Here is a 19,307-nt window from a genome sequence, read left to right on the forward strand (position 1 = left end):
CCACGCGGGTGGGAGCAGCTGGGATATCTGTCTGAGCTACAAATGTTTGGACTAGAATCACCCTTAAAGAGGGGTAGTGGTGACACCCAAGTCTTACTATGCTGAATTTTGCTGGCAGAAGGCATCTCTGGACAAGATGGATCCAGCCATGGCATCCTGAGGATAGCCGCATTTCTTACTCCTCAGCTCTAGAACCCCATGGCTTTAGATGTGGCCAAAGCTGCCATGTGTGAAAATTCCAGAGTTGGGCTTGAACTGTAGATGCAAGACAAGAGTAGCTCTGACTCCTGCTATCTGTCACCAGGTCTAAAGGTGGAGATAACGCACTGTGGTCAGATGAAGAGGAAGTACCGTGTCTGCAATGTGACCCGTCGGCCGGCCAGTCACCAAACGTAAGGCAGCTAAAATGGCCGTCCCTCCTTCCAAACTCAGGCACACTGGAAGTCATAGGACTGTCCTGCAAGGATTTATCTGTGTTCTTAAAATGCTAGTAGCTACTTTTGTGGCTCATTTACTTACTCTCCACTCTACAAAGTGAACCCCAGGGGCTAGAAAAATGCCTCAGTAGTTAAGAGCATGTCTTACTCTTTCAGAGAACCCGAGTTCAGTTCCCAGCACCCATGTAGGGCAGCTCAGAACCACGTGTAGCTCCAGCTGCAGTGCCCTCTGGTACTGCCCTGGTACCGACATCCCCACATGCACAAATCCACACGCGCGCACACACACACACACACACACACACACACACACACACACACACAGAGTTTAAAATATAATAAGTTGGGATTTTTTGCTTTTGTTTTTAAATTTATATCTTCATTTTTATTGTATGAATGGTTTACCTGCATGTATGTCTGTTCACCGTGTGTGTACCTGGTCCCCATGGGGATCAGAGGAGGCATCTGATCCCCTGGAAAAGAAGTTACTGTATGGGTGCTGGGAGTCAAACCTGGGTCCTCTGCAAGAGCAGCCAGTGCTCTTGACCTATGAGACATCTCTCCAGCTCCCGTTTTGTTTTGTTTTGTTTTGTTTTAGGCAGGGATTCAATACATACACCAGGTTGGCTTGGAGCCACTCACCAAGATGGCTCTGCTTACCGGGTGCTAGGATTTAAGGCATGTGCCACATGGCCAGCAAAATAATTTAGGGGAAAAAATTGGGGGGCAGGGAGCATAGAGAGATGGATCAGTGGTTAAGAATACTGGCTGTTCTTCCAGGGGTCCTGGGTTCAATTCCTAATACCACGTGGCAGCTCACAATCATCTATAATTGTGGTCCCATGGGAGCACATACCCTATTCTGGTGTGCAGACATATACATAAAAATGAATAAATAAATCTTTTAAAAACAAGCATATGAATTCCAACACAGAAATCCCATATGCGCAGGGGAGTGGAGGATGTGACCTTAGGTCTTGGAGGAGCAGGGACACCTGTGGGCACCATTCTGACCCATGGCACAGCTGACTAGCATTGCTGGCTGAGGCAGTTGCCAGGGCTGACACAGTGTCTCTTAACTAATGTCCAGTCATCCTGTCGTTTGCCTGGTGGCACGCATACAATTGACTGTGTTTTGGAGAAACGTGACAAGTTTAGAGACCGTACCTTGCTCTGGGTCTGTTGTTCCTAGTGAGAACTTGTTGGCTTGGTTCATTCCCAGAAAACAGACTGTTGCTAGGGTACCCGGTCTTCATGGAACAGCAGGGTCTGATGGACTGGATCTGTGTCCTGTCACCTGCCCATTGAACAAGAGGTGACAGATTACCCTGGAAGAGTCAGCTCAGGAAGGCTGGGCCTCGTGGCCTGTCCCACCTGGGAGCTGTTATCTCCCATCATGTGACTCATAACTCACCTCCCCTATTTATGTCTTGGTCACCTCCTCTTGCCTCAGTCCTGCAGGGAGGCCCTAGATCTGAGACCACCGTTCTCTTATCATGGAAGGTTCCAGTTTCTTCTAGCCATTGGGAGCTTTTGGGTGTAGGAGTTACTTAGAGTCACCACGGTCTGCTGGGAAAGAGACTTTCTGGATTCATGTTCCTGTGTCCTGAACTGTTTAGTAGAAACTGTGATTGGTGTGTTTCTTAGCTGTGTGGCTGGCTGGTTGCTGTTTCCCAACAGTCATGGGCAGCCCGAGAGTTGCGGGACGTGGTCCTGGGGAGGTGTGTTGGAGCTCCAGGGTCCAGGGAGCCTGGGAGGTTCTTGCCTGAGTTAAGTCTTTCCGCAGGTTCCCGCTGCAGCAGGAGAGTGGGCAGACAGTGGAATGCACAGTAGCCCAGTACTTCAAGGACAGGCACAAGCTGGTTCTGCGCTACCCCCACCTCCCGTGTTTACAAGTTGGACAAGAGCAGAAACACACCTACCTTCCCTTGGAGGCAAGTCTCTGCACTACACCCTCAGCTGGGGAGAAGCCCCAATCCAGCCCAGCCTCACTGGTGCTCTAGGACTCGGACAATTCATGGAATTGTTGAGATTTGTCCCTTTTGTGTACCCCTCCCCCCAAAATGCCATAAGATCAGCGGCTTGGTGGGAATCCCCACCACCCCACCCCAACCCTCTTTCTTTTTTTTTTTTTTTCTTTTGGTTTATTTCAAGACAGAGTTTCTCTGTGGTACCTGTCCTGGATCTCGCTCTGTAGACCAGGCTGTCCTCGAACTCACAGAGATCTGCCTAGCTCTGCCTTCCGAGTGCTGGGATTAAATGCATGCACCACCACCTCCCGCCAGCCCCCTTTCTTAGGCTCTCACTGTGTAGCCCTGGCTGGCCTGCAGTTCTCAATGTAGACCAGGCTAGCCCCCACCTCAGAGATCCCACCTGCCTCAGCCTTGTGAGCCCTGGGATGATGGGTGTCTTCCTTAGGCTTTCTGTTGCTGTTATAAAACACCATGACCAAGAGCAACTTGGGGTAGAAGGGGTTTATTTCACACACTCTTCCACATCACTGTTAATCAGCTAAGAAAGTCAGGGCAGACACTCAATCTGGGCAGGAATCTAGAGGTAGGAGCTGAGACAGAGGCCATGGAGGTGTGCTGCTAACTGGCTTGTTCAGCCTGCTTTCTTATGGAGCCCAGGACCACCAGCCCAGGGTGACATCAACCACAATAGGCTGGACCCTCCCACACCAATCACTAATTAAGAAAATACCCCTATGACCCGACACCCCCCCCCCCCCGCGTAATATTTTTATTGATTATTTGGGAATTTCATATCATGTGCCCAGATCACATTCACTTCCTGGTCTTCCCAGATCTGCCTCTCACCCTTGTGCCCCTCCCCCAAAGAAAAGGAAAAAACAAAATACAACTCCATTTTGTATTGCCTGTCTACTTGTGGTCAAACTCCCCGTGGCCAGCCCCTAGAGAAAACTTGAGTCCTTCCCTACCTGCACCCCGCCAGAAGCCCTCAGGTGTGGAGAGCTGCCCTTCAGCATCCTTAGCATGATTGTTAAGAGTTCTCTTCGATGGTTTCCTGTGTAGGCTGTTACTTTTGGGGGTGGGGGTGGGGGGTACAGGCTACAACCCCATCTTAGGGAAGCAGTTTCTCAGTTGAGGTTCCCTCCCATCAGATGCCTATAGCTTGGGTCAAATTGACATCAAATTAGCCAGCAGAACAGATGTGAGCCCCTCTCTTTGCCCAGCTCAAATCCAGAACTCTAGATTGGCACCAGTGTCCCCGGCCTCTGTGACCAGCAGTGCCACCAAAGCTGAAGGACACAGGTCTGTCAGGCCAGGTTTACTCAGAAGTCCTGTTGTGAGTGGTAGGCTATGGAGCAGCCCTACCACTGGCCAGGACTCTGGCTTGGATACTGAGCCCCTGAAAACTCCCCCTACCACAGCTCATGTGTTGACATGTATGGGTCTTCTTTGTAGGTCTGTAACATAGTAGCTGGACAGAGATGTATTAAAAAGCTAACAGACAATCAGACCTCAACCATGATCAGAGCAACAGCCAGGTCGGCCCCAGATCGTCAAGAGGAGATCAGCAAATTGGTGAGCACTGGGTTCTCAGCTTCCTCCAGGATAGGGCACCATGGCAAGGGCACCCCTCAACACACATTCCTGCGCTGTGAGCCGAGATGGCCCCCGGAAGGAGCAGACAGGCCCCCACTGACTTGTCTTCCTCTGTTTTCCTTCCTCAAGATGCGAAGTGCAAGTTTCAATACGGACCCATATGTTCGTGAGTTTGGAATCATGGTCAAAGACGAGATGACAGATGTGACAGGGCGGGTTCTGCAGCCACCCTCCATCCTCTATGGGGGCAGGGTAGGTACAGATGGGTGGCATGGTGCGTGCGTGCGTGAGTGTGTGCGTGTGTGTGCGTGCGTGCGTGTGTGTGCGTGCGTGCGTGTGTGTGTGTGTGTGTGTGTGTGTACACGCCCGCACAAGTATGCGGACGGGTGTGCAGGGCAGGGAGGATAGCCATGTGTGTTCTCAGGTTTGTGACCACCCTTCCTTGTGGGGTAAACACTGGGCACTACAGGTGGTTGCTCTCAACTGCACCCATTGGGCCCATGCATGACAAAGACTCTCATTGTTTGTATCCTTTTAACAAGTTTGCACATTGCTTTTAGTGTTTCTAAAAGTCTGTCTTATCTCATGAAAACTCCACCTCCTTCTTAAAGAGTTTTTTCAGATGGTGTCTGACTCTACTCACCTCCATCTCTTCATCTAACCATCCATTCATCTGACTCCACTCAACCTCATCCACTTATGTTGTATATCAGGTGTAGGGGTGTTCACATGGGTCCTGTTGTATATCGGGTGTGGGTGTTCATGCAGGTGGTGGACACAAGGCACAGAGGCACCTCAAGGATGATTCTTAGCCTTTTCCAACTGCAGGGTGGATTCCTCTCTCTGGACTGAACCTCAGTCACTTAGCAAAGGGCTTTTTCATTGGTATACAATTCACACCTTTAGCAAGTCAATTCCATATACCAAAACCTCTTAAGCCCCCCAAAGGGACAATGTCAAATGCAAATTCTCAGTAAAGGAGTACCACAGTGTTCTGGGTTGTTCTAAACTAAGTTTTCATAGGCTTTGAACCCCTAAGAAACTCTCAGATAAGACCCCAAACAGAAGGTACAGGAGACAGGAGGTAACAATCATAGAAGGCAGATCAAAGCTAGGTGCTAACACTCCAGAATCAAACCAGGTGTAGCTCTGTGGGAATTCTCCCAACATATCCCCCTTTTTTATATGCAACAATCAATTATTTTAGAGATTATGTAGCTTTATAGTAAATTCAGCCTTTTCTCTGTCTATTTTACAATCTCATGTAAGTAAGCCAAAATACATTTTAAAGCCAATAAGGTTACTGTTGCTAGCACAAGAGTAACACTTGCTAAAACAAGAAATCTGTTAAAGTGATTGATTCACAGGGTTGAATGAGGCTACAGTATCTGCAAGGCTTTCCGTAACATCCACTCCTGTCCTATCAGGTCACTTTTTTTGTAAAAGTTCCCTTAATTTCTTACTGTAAATTATAAATCATTTGAGAAGAATTAGGGTGACCCCTCAAATGCATTTTAACTTTTCCCCAATCATAATTGATTTCATTAAACTTTAAAGGTGTAATACAATAAGACGTAACATTCCAATCCCATTTTAATTTTATTGGCTCCTTCAATATTTCTAACTGATCTCCCAACAATATAACAGCTCGTCTCAAATCAGCTAACTCATTAACTATCTCATTATTTTATTTTGTTCAGTCCAAAGTTCTGTAGAATGCTTATGCCAGTCTCTAACGAACTCAGCAGTTTGAATTTCTTTATGAAGCGCCTCTCCAGCTGTTGTAGCAGTAGCAGTCTGCAATAGTTCCCATAATAACTGCAATAATCAGTCCAACCATTCGACGTGTTCTTCTTACTATTCTTTCAGCGAGCTTCTGTACAAGGATCATCAGAGGTGAGTCTTGCCATGGCCTCAGCAACTTCCCTGGTATCCAGATTGCTGGCCTTGCTCTAAGAATGTATAAACTTTCAGAGGTTAAGTTTAAAGACATACTAGAATTAACACAGTTATGAAGGGTGCAGCGTTCACAAATGATGCTGTAATTATTAGGGTGCCATTGTATTTAGGCCCCTTTAGTAACAAGTATGGTAATGGTACAGATGCCATGAAAGGATGGCTTTGATTTGGTCTGAAGGACAAAGTATACTTATCCTTAATGTTTAACTTTCCTTCCCACACTTTAAGAGGGTGGAAGGCACTTGCTAATTTCCATACGTTAGTCTGAATGGAATTGCCAAATTGCAGGAGAGGACTTGACATTCCAACTCCATGCCATTGGATAGATTCATTAACAGGAGAACTAATTTCTACAGTTCCATTCAAACTATAGCACTTCCACCTTAACTCTGAGTGAGAATATTTTCCTTGAGGGAAGCCTTAAGGGCTCCAATCAATGACATCTCCATGGAAGATAGTAATTAGCACTGGAGGTTTCTCACTCTTATGTGGTTGCCAGTGTACCAGTCAGATTCCTTGTTGGTAGTCCACATCTCACAGAACGGTAGATTTGTAGAACTAGTAGCATTAATCTCCTGTCCTTGAAAACCAGATGCATGAAGCATATAAAACTTGTTATCATAATAATGGGTAGTATTGACCATGGATAGCCATACTTGAAAGGTTATATTTACACATTGAATTCCATTTCCCATACAAATAGGAACTCCTTGTACTCCCACAGTATAATTTTTAATCTCTTTACCCTCCTCCATTGGCTGAACAGGACCTCAGTTGTTATAAGGACCAGGTAGCCAAGAAGATTCATTAGCCACTACAGGAATACCTGTATCTCCCCAACTTACTGCTAAGTTAATTGGAGGATTAGGGGAAAAGCTTATAATTATGATAAGTTTCTTTTACCTGCACAGTTACCACCAGTAGCATACAGAGCAAGGTATAAATTTGTAGCATTCTGAGGTTTCTGAGTCATCCGAATTATTGCCTCCCCTTTGTCACAAAAATTCTTAAGCTGTCCCCAGGTGGGAGGATTAGCTGTCTGCTCCAAAGGCCTTTTGTGTTTTTTTCTTCCCAGAGGTATCTCAGCAGCCTAAGCATCTAGAAAATTTCTCTTGCTCATGTCTTAAGTTTTATTAACTTTGTTGGTATCCACAACTTCTCGTTTCTCCTGCAGAAACATAAGCATAACCTGGACCCTAACTTAACACTTTTCCCTGGACTATTTTGATGTTGAAACGTTTGTGACACATGGGCTGACTCAGTTCATCAGTTCTTTCCACAGTCTTTCAGCAGCCTTTGTTTCTGTCATGCAGTCTATTCCTGGGGGTCCTCATATCCCCCTTTTGTTTAACAAGCATCTCCTTTAGAGTGTGATTACCCTCAGTTGTTGATTGTCTTGGACTGTTTAAATCTGAGACATCCTCCAAAATTTGAAACAAATTGCTTATTTCTTGAGTAGACAATCCAATGGTAGGACACAACCAATTAATATCACCCAAAATCTTTGAAACTCATTAAGAATGTGGAACTGATCTCTCCTAATCTGTACCTTTTGTGGGTAAATTCTCTGTTTACTTAATTTAAATCCTAAATAACTAAGAGAATCTCCTCTTTGTATTTTTTCAGGAGAAATTTGTAATCCCCAACAGGGTAAAATTTTCTGTTCCACTTTAAACATTTCTTTCTAAGGTATCTGTATCAGAACCATCCAATAAAATACCCATATATTGATAAATAATAGATTGAGGAAATTGTTTACGAACCATTTCCAGTGGTTGTTGTACAAAATATTGACATAAGGTTGGGCTATTTAACATTCCCTGGGGAAGGACATTCCAATGGTATCGCCTTACTGGTTGAGCATTATTATAATTAGGAACTGTTAAAGCAAATTTTTCTCTATCTTGTTCTTGTAAAGGAATAGTAAAGAAGCAGTCTTTTAAATCAATAACTATAATAGGCCAATCTTTAGATGATAAAGAAGGTAAAGTAATTCCAGGCTTACAAGATTCCATAGGTTGAATTATCTTATTTATCGATCTTAAGTCAGTTAAAATTCTCCATTTTCCATATCTCTTTTTTTTATTTCAAACACAGGAGAATTCCAAGGACTAGCAGTTTCCTCTATGTGCTTAACATCTAACTGTTCTTTTACTAGTCGTTCAAGCTCCTGCAATTTTTCTTTAGTTAAGGGCCATTGCTCCATCCATATAGGCTTCTTATTTAATCATTTAAAGGCAGAGCAGTTGGGTTACCAGCAGTGGCCCCAACTCCAAATTGGGATAGGCACTTTCTATTCTATCCTGTTGTTGGGCAACCTGCATAGCCTGCGATTTCCCTTGACAGTTTTTCCTAATATCTTTCCCAGGAACATACCCATTTTTAACATCCTTTTTATATGAGCTGTTTCTGAAATTATAGGAATATTAATTTGAATTCCCCATTGTTTTAACAAATCTCTCCCCCATAAATTCATGGCTATATCAGCTACATAAGGCTTTAACATTCCTATTTGTCCTTCCAGGCCCTATATATTTATTTAATTAATTCTACACTCTGTTTTACTTGAGATAAGGTTCCAATGCCTACAAACTGATACATCAGCCTTAGTGTCTAGTAGGCCTGAAATCTCAATGCCATTTATTTGTAATTGTAACTTTAGCTTCATATTATTGATAACAGTTTGTCCAAATACTTTCTTTTCAGTAGTTACAAAACCTCCTGTCCTTTAATTGGAGCTGCTTTACCTTTAAATATGGGAGTAAGAACAGTTGAGCAGCTTTACAGCCAGCATTTACTTGCACAGTCCTTTTCACATCAGCCATCTATAAAAGCATTGAAAACAATCTCTATAGGATTTTTTTTTTTTTTAAAGATTTATTTATTTATTATGTATACAGTGTTCTGTCTGCACATATCCCTGAAAGCCAGAAGAGGGCACCAGATCTCATTACAGATGGTTGTGAGCCACCATGTGGTTGCTGGGAATTGAACTCAGGACCTTTGGAAGAGCAAGCAGTGCTCTTAACCTCTGAGCCATCTCTCCAGCCCCCCTCTATAGGATTTTAAGGGGTAACTTTAATCAATACTATGGAATAGTTTTATAAAATGTTAAAGAGAGGATCCTTTTTATAAATCCCATGTAACACGTTAATTTAACTTGTCAGTTATTAACAGTGTGGATCAAACAATTTGACTGTATTTTATTTGGTGGAAAAATAATTTTTATAGGCTCTTTATCAGTAAGAGATCATTTTTTATGAGCTTTTACCTTAGTAGCCATATTATCTAATAAGCTAACAGCTCAGTCTGTTTCAGGTGTTACATTTTTATAGAATTTAAACAAGTATTTCTAGAAAGCAGGAGTCAAATTTTCAGTAGTGATAAACAGACAAGAGCATACCCAATAATACAGTTTAAAATCATGAATTTTGTTCTTTTAGTACATTTACTAAGGTTTAAACATTTAAGTTAACTAGACAATCGAGAAGAGAACATCCTTTATACAATGAATGACTAATATCTCTGGAAATTCAAGCAACGTTGACTTAGTACCTTATGCTGTGACCACAATTTTTTTTTTTACTAGAAGTTGTGCTTGTTTAAAAGTATGTCTCTCTCCAATGAAGGGACCATTGATAATGAGTTATTCCCACTATTAAGGAAAAATAAAAAATATTTCCCACGAGGGATCTTTAATATTGAGTTATTTCTGCTCTGAGGGAAAAAGCAAGAAACATTTAAACCAAAGTTAAGCAAGCAGGCAACAAGAAAATTCCAAGCTCTGGGCCTGCTGTGCTGGCTGGGGCTGCAGCAGTGAGGCCCTCCTGCTGTCCTTCTTTGTAATCCTTCCACACTGCCCTGATGGGCAGATCTGTGAAAGAGCTGACAGGCAGAAAGGGCTCTGAGTGTTTCAGCTATCCTCAATTTCTTATATTGGAAAGAGCTTTTTCTTATTCCATTTTTACTGAGAAGAGGCCTTTTTCATTCCTTTATTTTTCCTCTTCTTACCAGGAAAATCTTTTTTTCTTGATTGATTGAACATTTCTCCCTTTTCTATGGGGAAATTTTCTTTCTTTCCCTTTTCTCTACTAAGAAGGGCCTATTTTCTTGATTTATTCTTTGTCCCAGAAGCCATTCTCTTTCTATCTTTAAAAATTGTGCAGTTACTACTTTTTCTTTTAACAAGCATTTTAGTATTTTTTTGCTTCTGAGATGGGGAGTTTAAATTCCCCATGACCTTGCCAATCCTGGAGTTCTCATACCCTGAGAGTGAACTTTCCTCCATTCCTTAAGATATCCAGATCCTCTGTTCTTCTTGTCTAACCTTGGGCGCCAAAATGTTGTATATGGGGTGTGAGTTCATGCGAGTCCGTAGAATCAAGACACAGAGGCACCTCAAGGATGATTCTTAGCCTTTTCCAGCTGCAGGGTGGATTCCTCTCTCTGGACTGAACCTCAGTCACTTAGCAAAGGGCTTTTTCATTGGTATACAATTCACACCTTTAGCAAGTCAATTCCGTATACCAAAACCTCTTAAGCCCCCCAAAGGGACAATGTCAAATGCAAATTCTCAGTAAAGGAGTACCACAGTGTTCTGGGTTGTTCTAAACTAAGTTTTCATAGGCTTTGAACCCCTAAGAAACTCTCAGATAAGACCCCAAACAGAAGGTACAGGAGACAGGAGGTAACAATCATAGAAGGCAGATCAAAGCTAGGTGCTAACACTCCAGAATCAAACCAGGTGTAGCTCTGTGGGAATTCTCCCCAAACATTTACCCATCCTTTCCTACCTCTATCCATGATTCCAGCTCTGCTCATCCCATCCTTCTATCTACTCATTTATTCATCCCTTCCATCCATTCATTTGACTCTTCACTCCAGTCCACCTACAAGTTCATCATCTGTCCGGCCAACCAGCCATTTCTCATCCAGCTCACCACCCTCCATCTAGAACCTGCCATGTTGTCCATGTGTGTGGGTTCTTGACAGTGCTGGTTAGGGGGTGCTAGAGAGATGGAGACAACACACCAGTCATGGCCTGGTGCATTAGGAGTCATTGTTGGTCGGGGGAACCAGCAGCAAGGGTGTTCCCATTTGTTTCCTCACTCCAAACCACTTTATTTACAGAACAAGGCAATTGCCACCCCTGTCCAGGGTGTGTGGGACATGAGAAACAAGCAGTTTCACACAGGCATCGAGATAAAGGTGTGGGCCATCGCCTGCTTCGCACCCCAGCGCCAGTGCACGGAAGTTCATCTGAAGTAAGCCTGCTTGAGACCCCCTGGTCTTGTTTCTGTTGGTCAGAGGGCGGGTCATTGGGGTTCTGATGTCAGCGCTTGGAAGCCTTTGTCTAACAAAGAACACTTGCCGAGGGTGACCCCCAGGACTCGGGAAGAGGTCAGAGCACCTGATCAGTGAGTTGAAAATACAGTCGAGCACAGGAAATACCACACACAGGGGCCTGGGCTCAGTCTTCAGTACAGAAAAACGACAAAAAGCAGGATAAAAGTCCAGGCAGAGTGGCGTGGAGATGCACACCTATAGTCACAGTCACCCAGGAGGCTGAGGGGCAAAATTTTCTTAATCTCAGCCTGGGCAACACTTGACTCCATCTCAAAAGAAACTAGTCACTAAGGAAGTAGAAGTGGACACTTATCTCTGAGGTTTCTTTCTTTTTAAAAAAAATTCATGGTCTCTCTATGTAACTCTGGCTATCATGGAACTCGCTATGTAAACCGAGGCTGGACTTGAACTCAGAGATCAACTGGCCTTTGCCTCCCAAATGCTGGGATTAAAGGTGTGTGCCACCATGCCTGGCTAAAATTTTTAATTAGATTTATTTATTTGCTTGTGTGGCAGGGTGGATATGTGTATATCCACTGCAGCACGCATGTGGGTGTCGGAGGCTAAGTTGAGAAAACTGGTTCTCTCTTCCCACCACGTGGGTTCCAGGGATTGAACTCAGGTCGTCAGGCTTTCCCCGAGCACCTTTCCCTAATGCTGCTGTGCAACATCTGCATTAAGTGAAACGGAAAACAGGGAACTGGATGGGAAGGGATTGTAAAACGGTGACAGTCGTGCTGGGAGCAGTGGCTGTTCCCTACGCACCTGAGGGGAGGGGTCACAGTGAACCCAGCAAGCTTTGGCATATACTTTGCCAGTTTTCCAGTAGCTCGGGGCAGGTGGGTACAACAGGCCGCAGAGGCCCTGCTTCTCAGCCCAGGACTCTGAGTGTCACTGGGCCAGTAGCAGGGGAGCCTGGGCATGACCAACCTTGACCGCTGCCAGCAAGAATGTGCCCTGGGGTTGTACTTTTGTTTCAAAGTTAGAGGGAAATGAGACATTTGTTTTCTGCCTCTCTGGGGGCAGTAAAAGGAGGACCCCAAAGCCTGCAGGGTGTAATTGCCACCTGACCACCTCAGCAAGAGGCCCTTCAGTGACAGTGTCCAATGCAGGTCAGAGTTCACTGGCCGGAGGCTGTCTCCTGTTGATTGGTGGCATGTGCTTCTAACAGAATGAGCCAGAACCCCAGTGAAAACAAAGGCAGAGGAAAGGCTGGGTAGTGGCCACCTCCTGCCCATCTTCCACCCGTGCTCTCTCTATCCAGAGGCACGCCCACCTGTTGGCATGATGGCAGGTGCACACACATGGGTTCTGTATGTGCAGCGAATGGGGAGGTGAATACTGACCCACTGGGTGGGAATCTTCACTGCTGATTGGAAGTGTTCTTACTCTGAACATAGACACAGTCAGTCTCAGGGTCACCTGACTTTGCTTGACTGCCACTTGTCCTACTTTCTCCTGCTTCTGTGTCTGCTAGCCCAGCTTGTACCTGCATGGTACAAAAAATCCACACCGTGTCACTAAGGGGAGACAGCAAGCATGCCTTTTATATCTGCCATTTTATCCCAGCGTAGTCATCCCTGGGCCTTGCATGGGTGTGTAGCCCACTCCCCGCTTCCATGGGTTGATAGAGCTTTGATTTCTGCCTTTATCTGAGATTTAATTCTAGCATGGCAAGGTACCTACCCCCTACCTCTGGCCCTTGGAGGCCAAGGCAATAAAAAACTTATTTCTTCATCGTTTAGACAGTCTCGTGTGTCCCAGGTTAGCCTAGAACTCAATATGTAGTCATGAATGACCTTGAACTATACACGCTCCTGCCTCTCACAAATGCTGAGATTCCAGGCATCCATCACCATGCCTGGAATGTGTAGTGTTGGGGACCAAACCTTTTGCATGCTAGGCAAGCACTCTGTCAACGGAGCTCCATTCCCAGCCCTGAAGAAACTTAATTCTAACCTGCATAAACATGGGTTTTTGTTTGTTTTTTCTTTCTTTTTTTTTTTTTCCCCAAGACAGTGTAGCCCTGTATAGCCCTGGCTGTCCTGGAACTCACTCTGTAGACCAGGCTAGCCTTGAATGTATAACTCAGAGATCCACCTGCCTCTGCCTCCCGAGTGCTGGGATCAAAGTCGCGGGCCACCAGTGCCCAGCAGCATGCTCCCTCCGCCCCCACTTTGTAAACCTTATTCAGAACCTCTAGTTGATATGGCGTCCCTACCATCCGCTATACATCTCACCAAGGTTGCCTTTTCCCTCAGGTCCTTCACAGAGCAACTGAGGAAGATCTCAAGAGACGCCGGGATGCCTATCCAGGGTCAGCCCTGCTTCTGTAAATACGCACAGGGGGCAGACAGTGTGGAGCCCATGTTCCGACACCTGAAGAACACCTATGCTGGTCTGCAGCTGGTGGTGGTCATCCTGCCTGGCAAAACTCCTGTATATGGTAAATGTCAGCTATCTGCAGGCTTTAGGGAGTTGAGTGGGTTACAGTGGGTGTGGGTTGCCTGGTCCCCTTCCTGTTGACTGAACTGAGTGGTTGCTTCGTGCCTGGTCCTGGGCCAGAGAGGGGAGAGGGGCGTCTGGTTGTTCTTGTCAGTGTTTGGAATCATCCTCATTGTCTTACATGAAGCCACAGTCCCAGGAATCTAGCAACGCTGTGGCCCATACTGTGACTTGAGGGTTGGTTTCATGTTCATGCTGTGGCTGTGGCACAGTGTTGGCAGGTGGAAGAGGGTCCCCTAATATGCCAGTGTTCCCTGAGGAAGCCCCACTGACCCTTGATTCCCCTGGACTCAGCATGTATGACCCCTGCTACCACCCCAGTCAAGGGTGGACTTTCTTATGTGAGAGGGTAGTCGCTCATTCATCAGTTTGAAGCCTGGTAATACTGGCGAAAAGGGAATGAATCAGATAAAGGAATGAATCAAGAGGCTCTCAGGGTGCGGGGAGGGTACATGGACAGGTCTGCAAGGTGAGAGCTATTTGCTCCTACAGGCTTCCAGCCAGAAGAGTGTTGGTGTGAGATCTGGTGGTGCAGGGGCCAAGAAAAGCAGCTATCTGTTCTATCTAGCCACAGGCAGATAAAGACCCATGAAAGTCATGCTTCTCCCTCCAAGTTCAAAGGCTTTCTTACTGTAGTGGTGTTTGGACGCCATGAGTATTGCCCCTGGAGTCCTGGTTTCTAGAACAGCCCTAGGAGCAATGACCAGCTGCTTCGGGAAGGAATCTGGAGATGGGGGAGTATGGATCCCCCACAGCTCTTTGATGTTGGTTCTATGTTTGCCAAAGGTTTTGAGGAGGCCGGTGCTTTTATTTTTAGCTACCCAAGCATTTGCTTAACATGAGGTGTCATTCCTTCTGAGGAATGACGAAGCCTCAGTTCTAGCTGGCTTCTGCTCACCCCACCCTGGGCCCTGGTTCACAAATGGGTGGTGTGAGATGTGCCTCCGGCTTCCCGTCCTGATGAGGGTGAGGCAGGCCCAGGTGCCTGGCAGTGCGGGCTTCGGTCAGGAGCTCTGCCCCCCCCCCCATCTGCCCCAGACGGGCCCCAGACAGGTGCCTGGGGCAGCTGCCGTGGCTGAACACTGCAGCGTGCAGTCCACGTGGGGGCAGGAGGCAGCTGCTCCTCTTTGGGAGCTGTGACGTGTGTACCTCTGCTCCACAGCCGAAGTCAAGCGTGTGGGAGACACAGTGCTGGGGATGGCCACACAGTGCGTGCAGATGAAGAACGTGCAGAGGACCACGCCACAGACCCTGTCCAATCTCTGCTTAAAAATCAATGTCAAACTGGGAGGCGTCAACAACATCCTGCTGCCCCAGGGCAGGTGAGATGGCCCCGCCCCGCTGCATAGACACTGGCTGGTTTGGATGGTCAGTGAGAGGTGTCTGCAGGTCATGTGGGATGACTTCTGGGCTCCCTAATAGTCAGAAATTAGTGTGGGGCCACTGCTACCCCTGCTGCCTGTGCTGGGGCCAGCAAGCTCCACTACAGATGTGTGAGAGTGAGGTCAAGAGGGCTTTGTTTGGAATGGCCAGGAGATGGGCTCCCACACCCGTCCACTGATCCCTGGAGAATTACTGCGGTGTAGACTCCGGTGTTTCCCACTTTCTCACTGGTAGCTTCCTGCTGGGATCAGAGCACTCTGGACTGAAGGCTCCATATAGGAGCCAGTGTTGATGGGGCCTATGCCTGGCCCAGGAAGTCAGGCCATGCACTGGCAGCCAGCAGGCCCCCATAGGGCTGCGGGCTGCGGGTGTGGAGCTGTGTCTTCTTCCTCGTGTGCCTCCTGAGGTTAGAGGACAAGGCCAAAGTTAATGTTTGTCCTTCCTCAGACTGTGGGCCCGTGGTGGAGGCAAAAGACAGTGACCCCAGTAATAGCTTTGGTTGAGGAACTGCCTATAAAGACCAGGGGGATGATGGACAAGCCTGTGTTCTGGGGGACTGGCTGTGGCTCCATGTGGCGTGGACCTGGGAGGCCTCTTGTTCCGGCCTGTGCCAGGATGAGTCGGGGACAGCCAGGCTGAGCAGCCCAGATTATTTTGGAGAGAGAGACAGGTGGACTAGATTAAAGAGACTGAAGCGGGAGAGCGACAGTCATCTCAAGCTCTTGGTCTAGTTAGTGTCAAAGACAGGGCCCTCATGACAGAGGAGTGCCTGGGGCTGGGCAGCTGGACTCTGGCCTGTGCCAGGAGATAGAAGGAGGCTCGTTGTTAGAGCCCAGGTGTCCTCTGGTATTAACGCCATGAGGCTGGATGAGCACCCTTGAGTGAATAGCAAGGAGATCTGAGCCCTGTGCCCAGGGTAAAGTTCAGGGTAGCAGACAGAAAGGCGGCAAGGAGGGGAGGCATCCGAGTCATGGCACTCAAGGGAAGTGTGTCTTACATCACAAAATGCCAATGAGCCACACTGTGTGGCCTGATCATTGGACCCAGTGATGTGGCAGTCACTGGAGACCTTGAAGGAGGAATCTTGTTGCCATGACAGTATGGAGTTGAGTTAGAAGGAGCCTGTGAGGCAGCAGCAGCCTGGGCTCATGGGACGCCAGCTTTGTTTGGCTACAGATGAAAGAGGAGAGGAAGCCGAGGGCAGGTGTGTCTTTGCCCATGGCAGGTGAGTCACATCCACCCACGTGTAGGAAGACAGCTGCTACCCGACTGTGTCTGCTGGGTGGCTTGGTAGTGGTGAGCAGTGATCAGCATCTGCAGTGGAGCACCCAGCTCCTGCTTTAACTGTCCACAGAGGAGAGGGAGACCAGGGGACACAGACATCTTGAGCGTGGTTAGCAGGACCACAGTGCCACCAACAATCTGTGTCTTAGAAGTGGCAGGCAACTTCCCTAACACTTACCCTCCCCTCGCTGGAAAGGGCACATGCCTAACACTCAGGAAGTGCTTTCTCTGTTCTATGGCTATGTCCTGAGTGGGTGCTTGTGGTGGTGGTGGTGGTGGGGTGCTGTCCAGGAGCATTCCTGCTGTGGTCACTCTCTGGGCCTTTGCTGAGCCTGACTTGGTTGGGAGACACACTCACCTCTGAGTGCCCGACTCTCTGAACACATGGGAAGTCACCTCAGATAGAGATGTGGTGCTCAGCTGGTGTCGTGGCTGTGCATGACCCAGAGTCTTACACAGAGAATACTGTCTGGAGGTGTCAATCTTTACTCTTAGGGACAAAGATGCCCTTCTGGCCACCTCACCTCTCCCAGCTGACAGGCGTCAAATTGTCTTTGGGTTCTTTGTAATAGTCTCAGGCTACCTTTAGAAGAATCAAGTCTCTTGATGTATGTGGGGCCTGGCAGTTAACCAGATGTGGAGGCATATTCTTATGGTCCTAGAATTTGAGAGGTAGAGGCAGGAGGATCAGAAGTCCAAGGCTAGTCTGGGATACATGAGACTGTCTCAAAATGAAGGGGAAAAAAAAAAAAAAGAAAATCACAAGAAGGCAGACAGGCTGACTGAACCCCTTTCTGATGCCTACGCTGCGTCACCTCTCCAGCCATCAGCAGCAGCCACGAGATTGCTGGTGGCAGACAGTGGGTGTGGATGTGTGCCACTGGCCTCTGTGTTCTTGTTGCTTCTTAGAAGAACAGCCACGATGGAAATAAAGTTAGGAGCTGCTCCTAGTGGAACTGTATGACAGGCCAGGCCTGGCATTCCTCTGGCTGATGCATGGAGAGCTATCATTGTCTCTGTCTCCCCTGCCCTGGCTATATACACACCACTCCCTCAGGTAGTGAACATTCAGCCTGGAGGTCTCAGCCAGAATTGGTGGCCATGAAAGGAAGTGACTAGGGTATTGGGAGTTGGGAGTGCATGCTATGGTTGGGGGCCCAGGATGCTACTTAAACTCCTGTGCTCTGGCAGCCCCAAGAGAATGAGTCATGGGGCAGGTGAGATCCTAGAGTACCCTATGGAGGTAAGAGGCCTTGAACAAGGCACCCCCAGTGCCCAGCCAAGATGGCTGCATACTCAGCTCTTGCTCTGGTGCATCCCAGACCTCATTGTTTAACCCAGTAGGCTTTCTGTGTGTGTCTCTAAGGATAAGGATTCTGTTGGGGTTGCTGGGGGTGTCTCTCACTTGTAAAGGGCTTGCATAACATCCGTGAAGCCCTGGGTTCAAGCCTTGGCACAGCCTAAACCAGGTGGGTTTGGCAGTTCATGCCTGTCACCCAGGCAGTGGGGTGGAGGCAGAAAGATCTTTTAGGAAATGTACATATTACCACTAGGGTTGTCCCCCAGAGAGGGATGGGAACAACTTGACTTATATTGCTTACGTCATCAGACATCCATGCATTGTCCTAAGCCGGGGCCTCCCACACCCACTTTCTTCTAGGCCTCCAGTGTTCCAGCAACCTGTCATCTTCCTGGGAGCCGATGTCACCCACCCCCCAGCTGGGGATGGGAAGAAGCCTTCGATTGCTGCAGTAAGTGTCCACACTGTCCTCTGGGCTCTCTTCTGGTGCCATGCTGCTTGGGGCACCCTTGGCCCTCAAGGGTTGGTGGTCTGTTGCTGTGGTGTGGCGAGGAGAAAGACATGGAGCTTACTCACCTGTTTGGTTGGTCAGATCATGGTTTAATGGCAAATTGGTGACTGGAGGGGACACTGAGGGTGTCACAGGGGTGTGCAGGCTGCCACCTACCCTGCTGTCTGTGGCGCATTTGGTGGGCTTCCCCTGTCCATCAAGGCAGCCTTGGCTGACCATTCAGCAGCCACTCCCTGTTCTCAGAAGATCTTCCCTGTCATTCTAGTCAAGAATCCAGGGTTCTGGAGCCAGGGTGGCCGAATGTGTTTAAGGAAGCAACAGGCTGTTATGGATTGCTTGTCTGAACCTTAGTTCCTATCCCTACAAGTACTTTCTTGCATGATCAGTTTCTCCAGCATCAGAGAAGTGCTCACCTGGTGTGGAATGGGACCTACAGGCCCTGTGCATGCATTCAGCCTCGGTCTGAGTGGGCCCCAGTCCCTTTACTCGACATGGCAGTAGCGGCCTTACACCCAGCTGAGCCTCAGCCTCAAGGCACACTGCTGGTTTCTCTCCTTCAACTAAGCTTAATCTTTCTGGACTTCTGACATGTACTGCTGCTGTACAAGTACTGTACTTAGGACTGTCAAAGGATGTGTGAGGTACTTCCTCAGTGCCCGGCATACAGCAGATGCCAAACAGACTTAACGCCATTGTTTGATCTGTCTTAAAGGCTGGGGTATGGGATGCCGTATAGGACGAGACCCCATCCCAGCTTCCAGACTGGAAGGGGCCCCCATTTGTGTCATGTGTGCTGGGCACAGTTCTCAGGTTTGGATTGCAGGTGGCGTCTAGAGCTGGGGTACCAGGTCTTTGGCCACATTGGGGCTCCACCTGGTCACCATTAGCTTTTGTTTTTTTCTGGGTCATTGTGCATAGGTCCTCTCTCTCTCTCTGTAGGCTTTGGAGGCTTAGGCCAGTGTATTAGTCCGGGACACACACACACACACACACACACACACACACACACACAC

General features: G+C 47.5%; 1 protein-coding gene across 1 annotated transcript in view; it reads left to right on the top strand.

Moving 5' to 3' along the window:
* Ago2 (argonaute RISC catalytic component 2) overlaps positions 1 to 19,307 on the top strand; it is an 80,659-nt gene that overhangs the window by 52,571 nt on the left and 8,781 nt on the right. The window contains exons 7-14 of the mRNA XM_059248121.1: positions 305 to 392; positions 2,224 to 2,371; positions 3,866 to 3,985; positions 4,136 to 4,258; positions 11,096 to 11,229; positions 13,573 to 13,757; positions 14,979 to 15,138; positions 18,144 to 18,234. Coding sequence (XP_059104104.1) covers positions 305 to 392; positions 2,224 to 2,371; positions 3,866 to 3,985; positions 4,136 to 4,258; positions 11,096 to 11,229; positions 13,573 to 13,757; positions 14,979 to 15,138; positions 18,144 to 18,234 — 1,049 coding nt within the window. The remainder of the gene's footprint in view (positions 1 to 304; positions 393 to 2,223; positions 2,372 to 3,865; positions 3,986 to 4,135; positions 4,259 to 11,095; positions 11,230 to 13,572; positions 13,758 to 14,978; positions 15,139 to 18,143; positions 18,235 to 19,307) is intronic.

The sequence above is a fragment of the Peromyscus eremicus genome, chromosome 20, assembly GCF_949786415.1.
Source record: "Peromyscus eremicus chromosome 20, PerEre_H2_v1, whole genome shotgun sequence".
NCBI lineage: Eukaryota > Metazoa > Chordata > Mammalia > Rodentia > Cricetidae > Peromyscus > Peromyscus eremicus.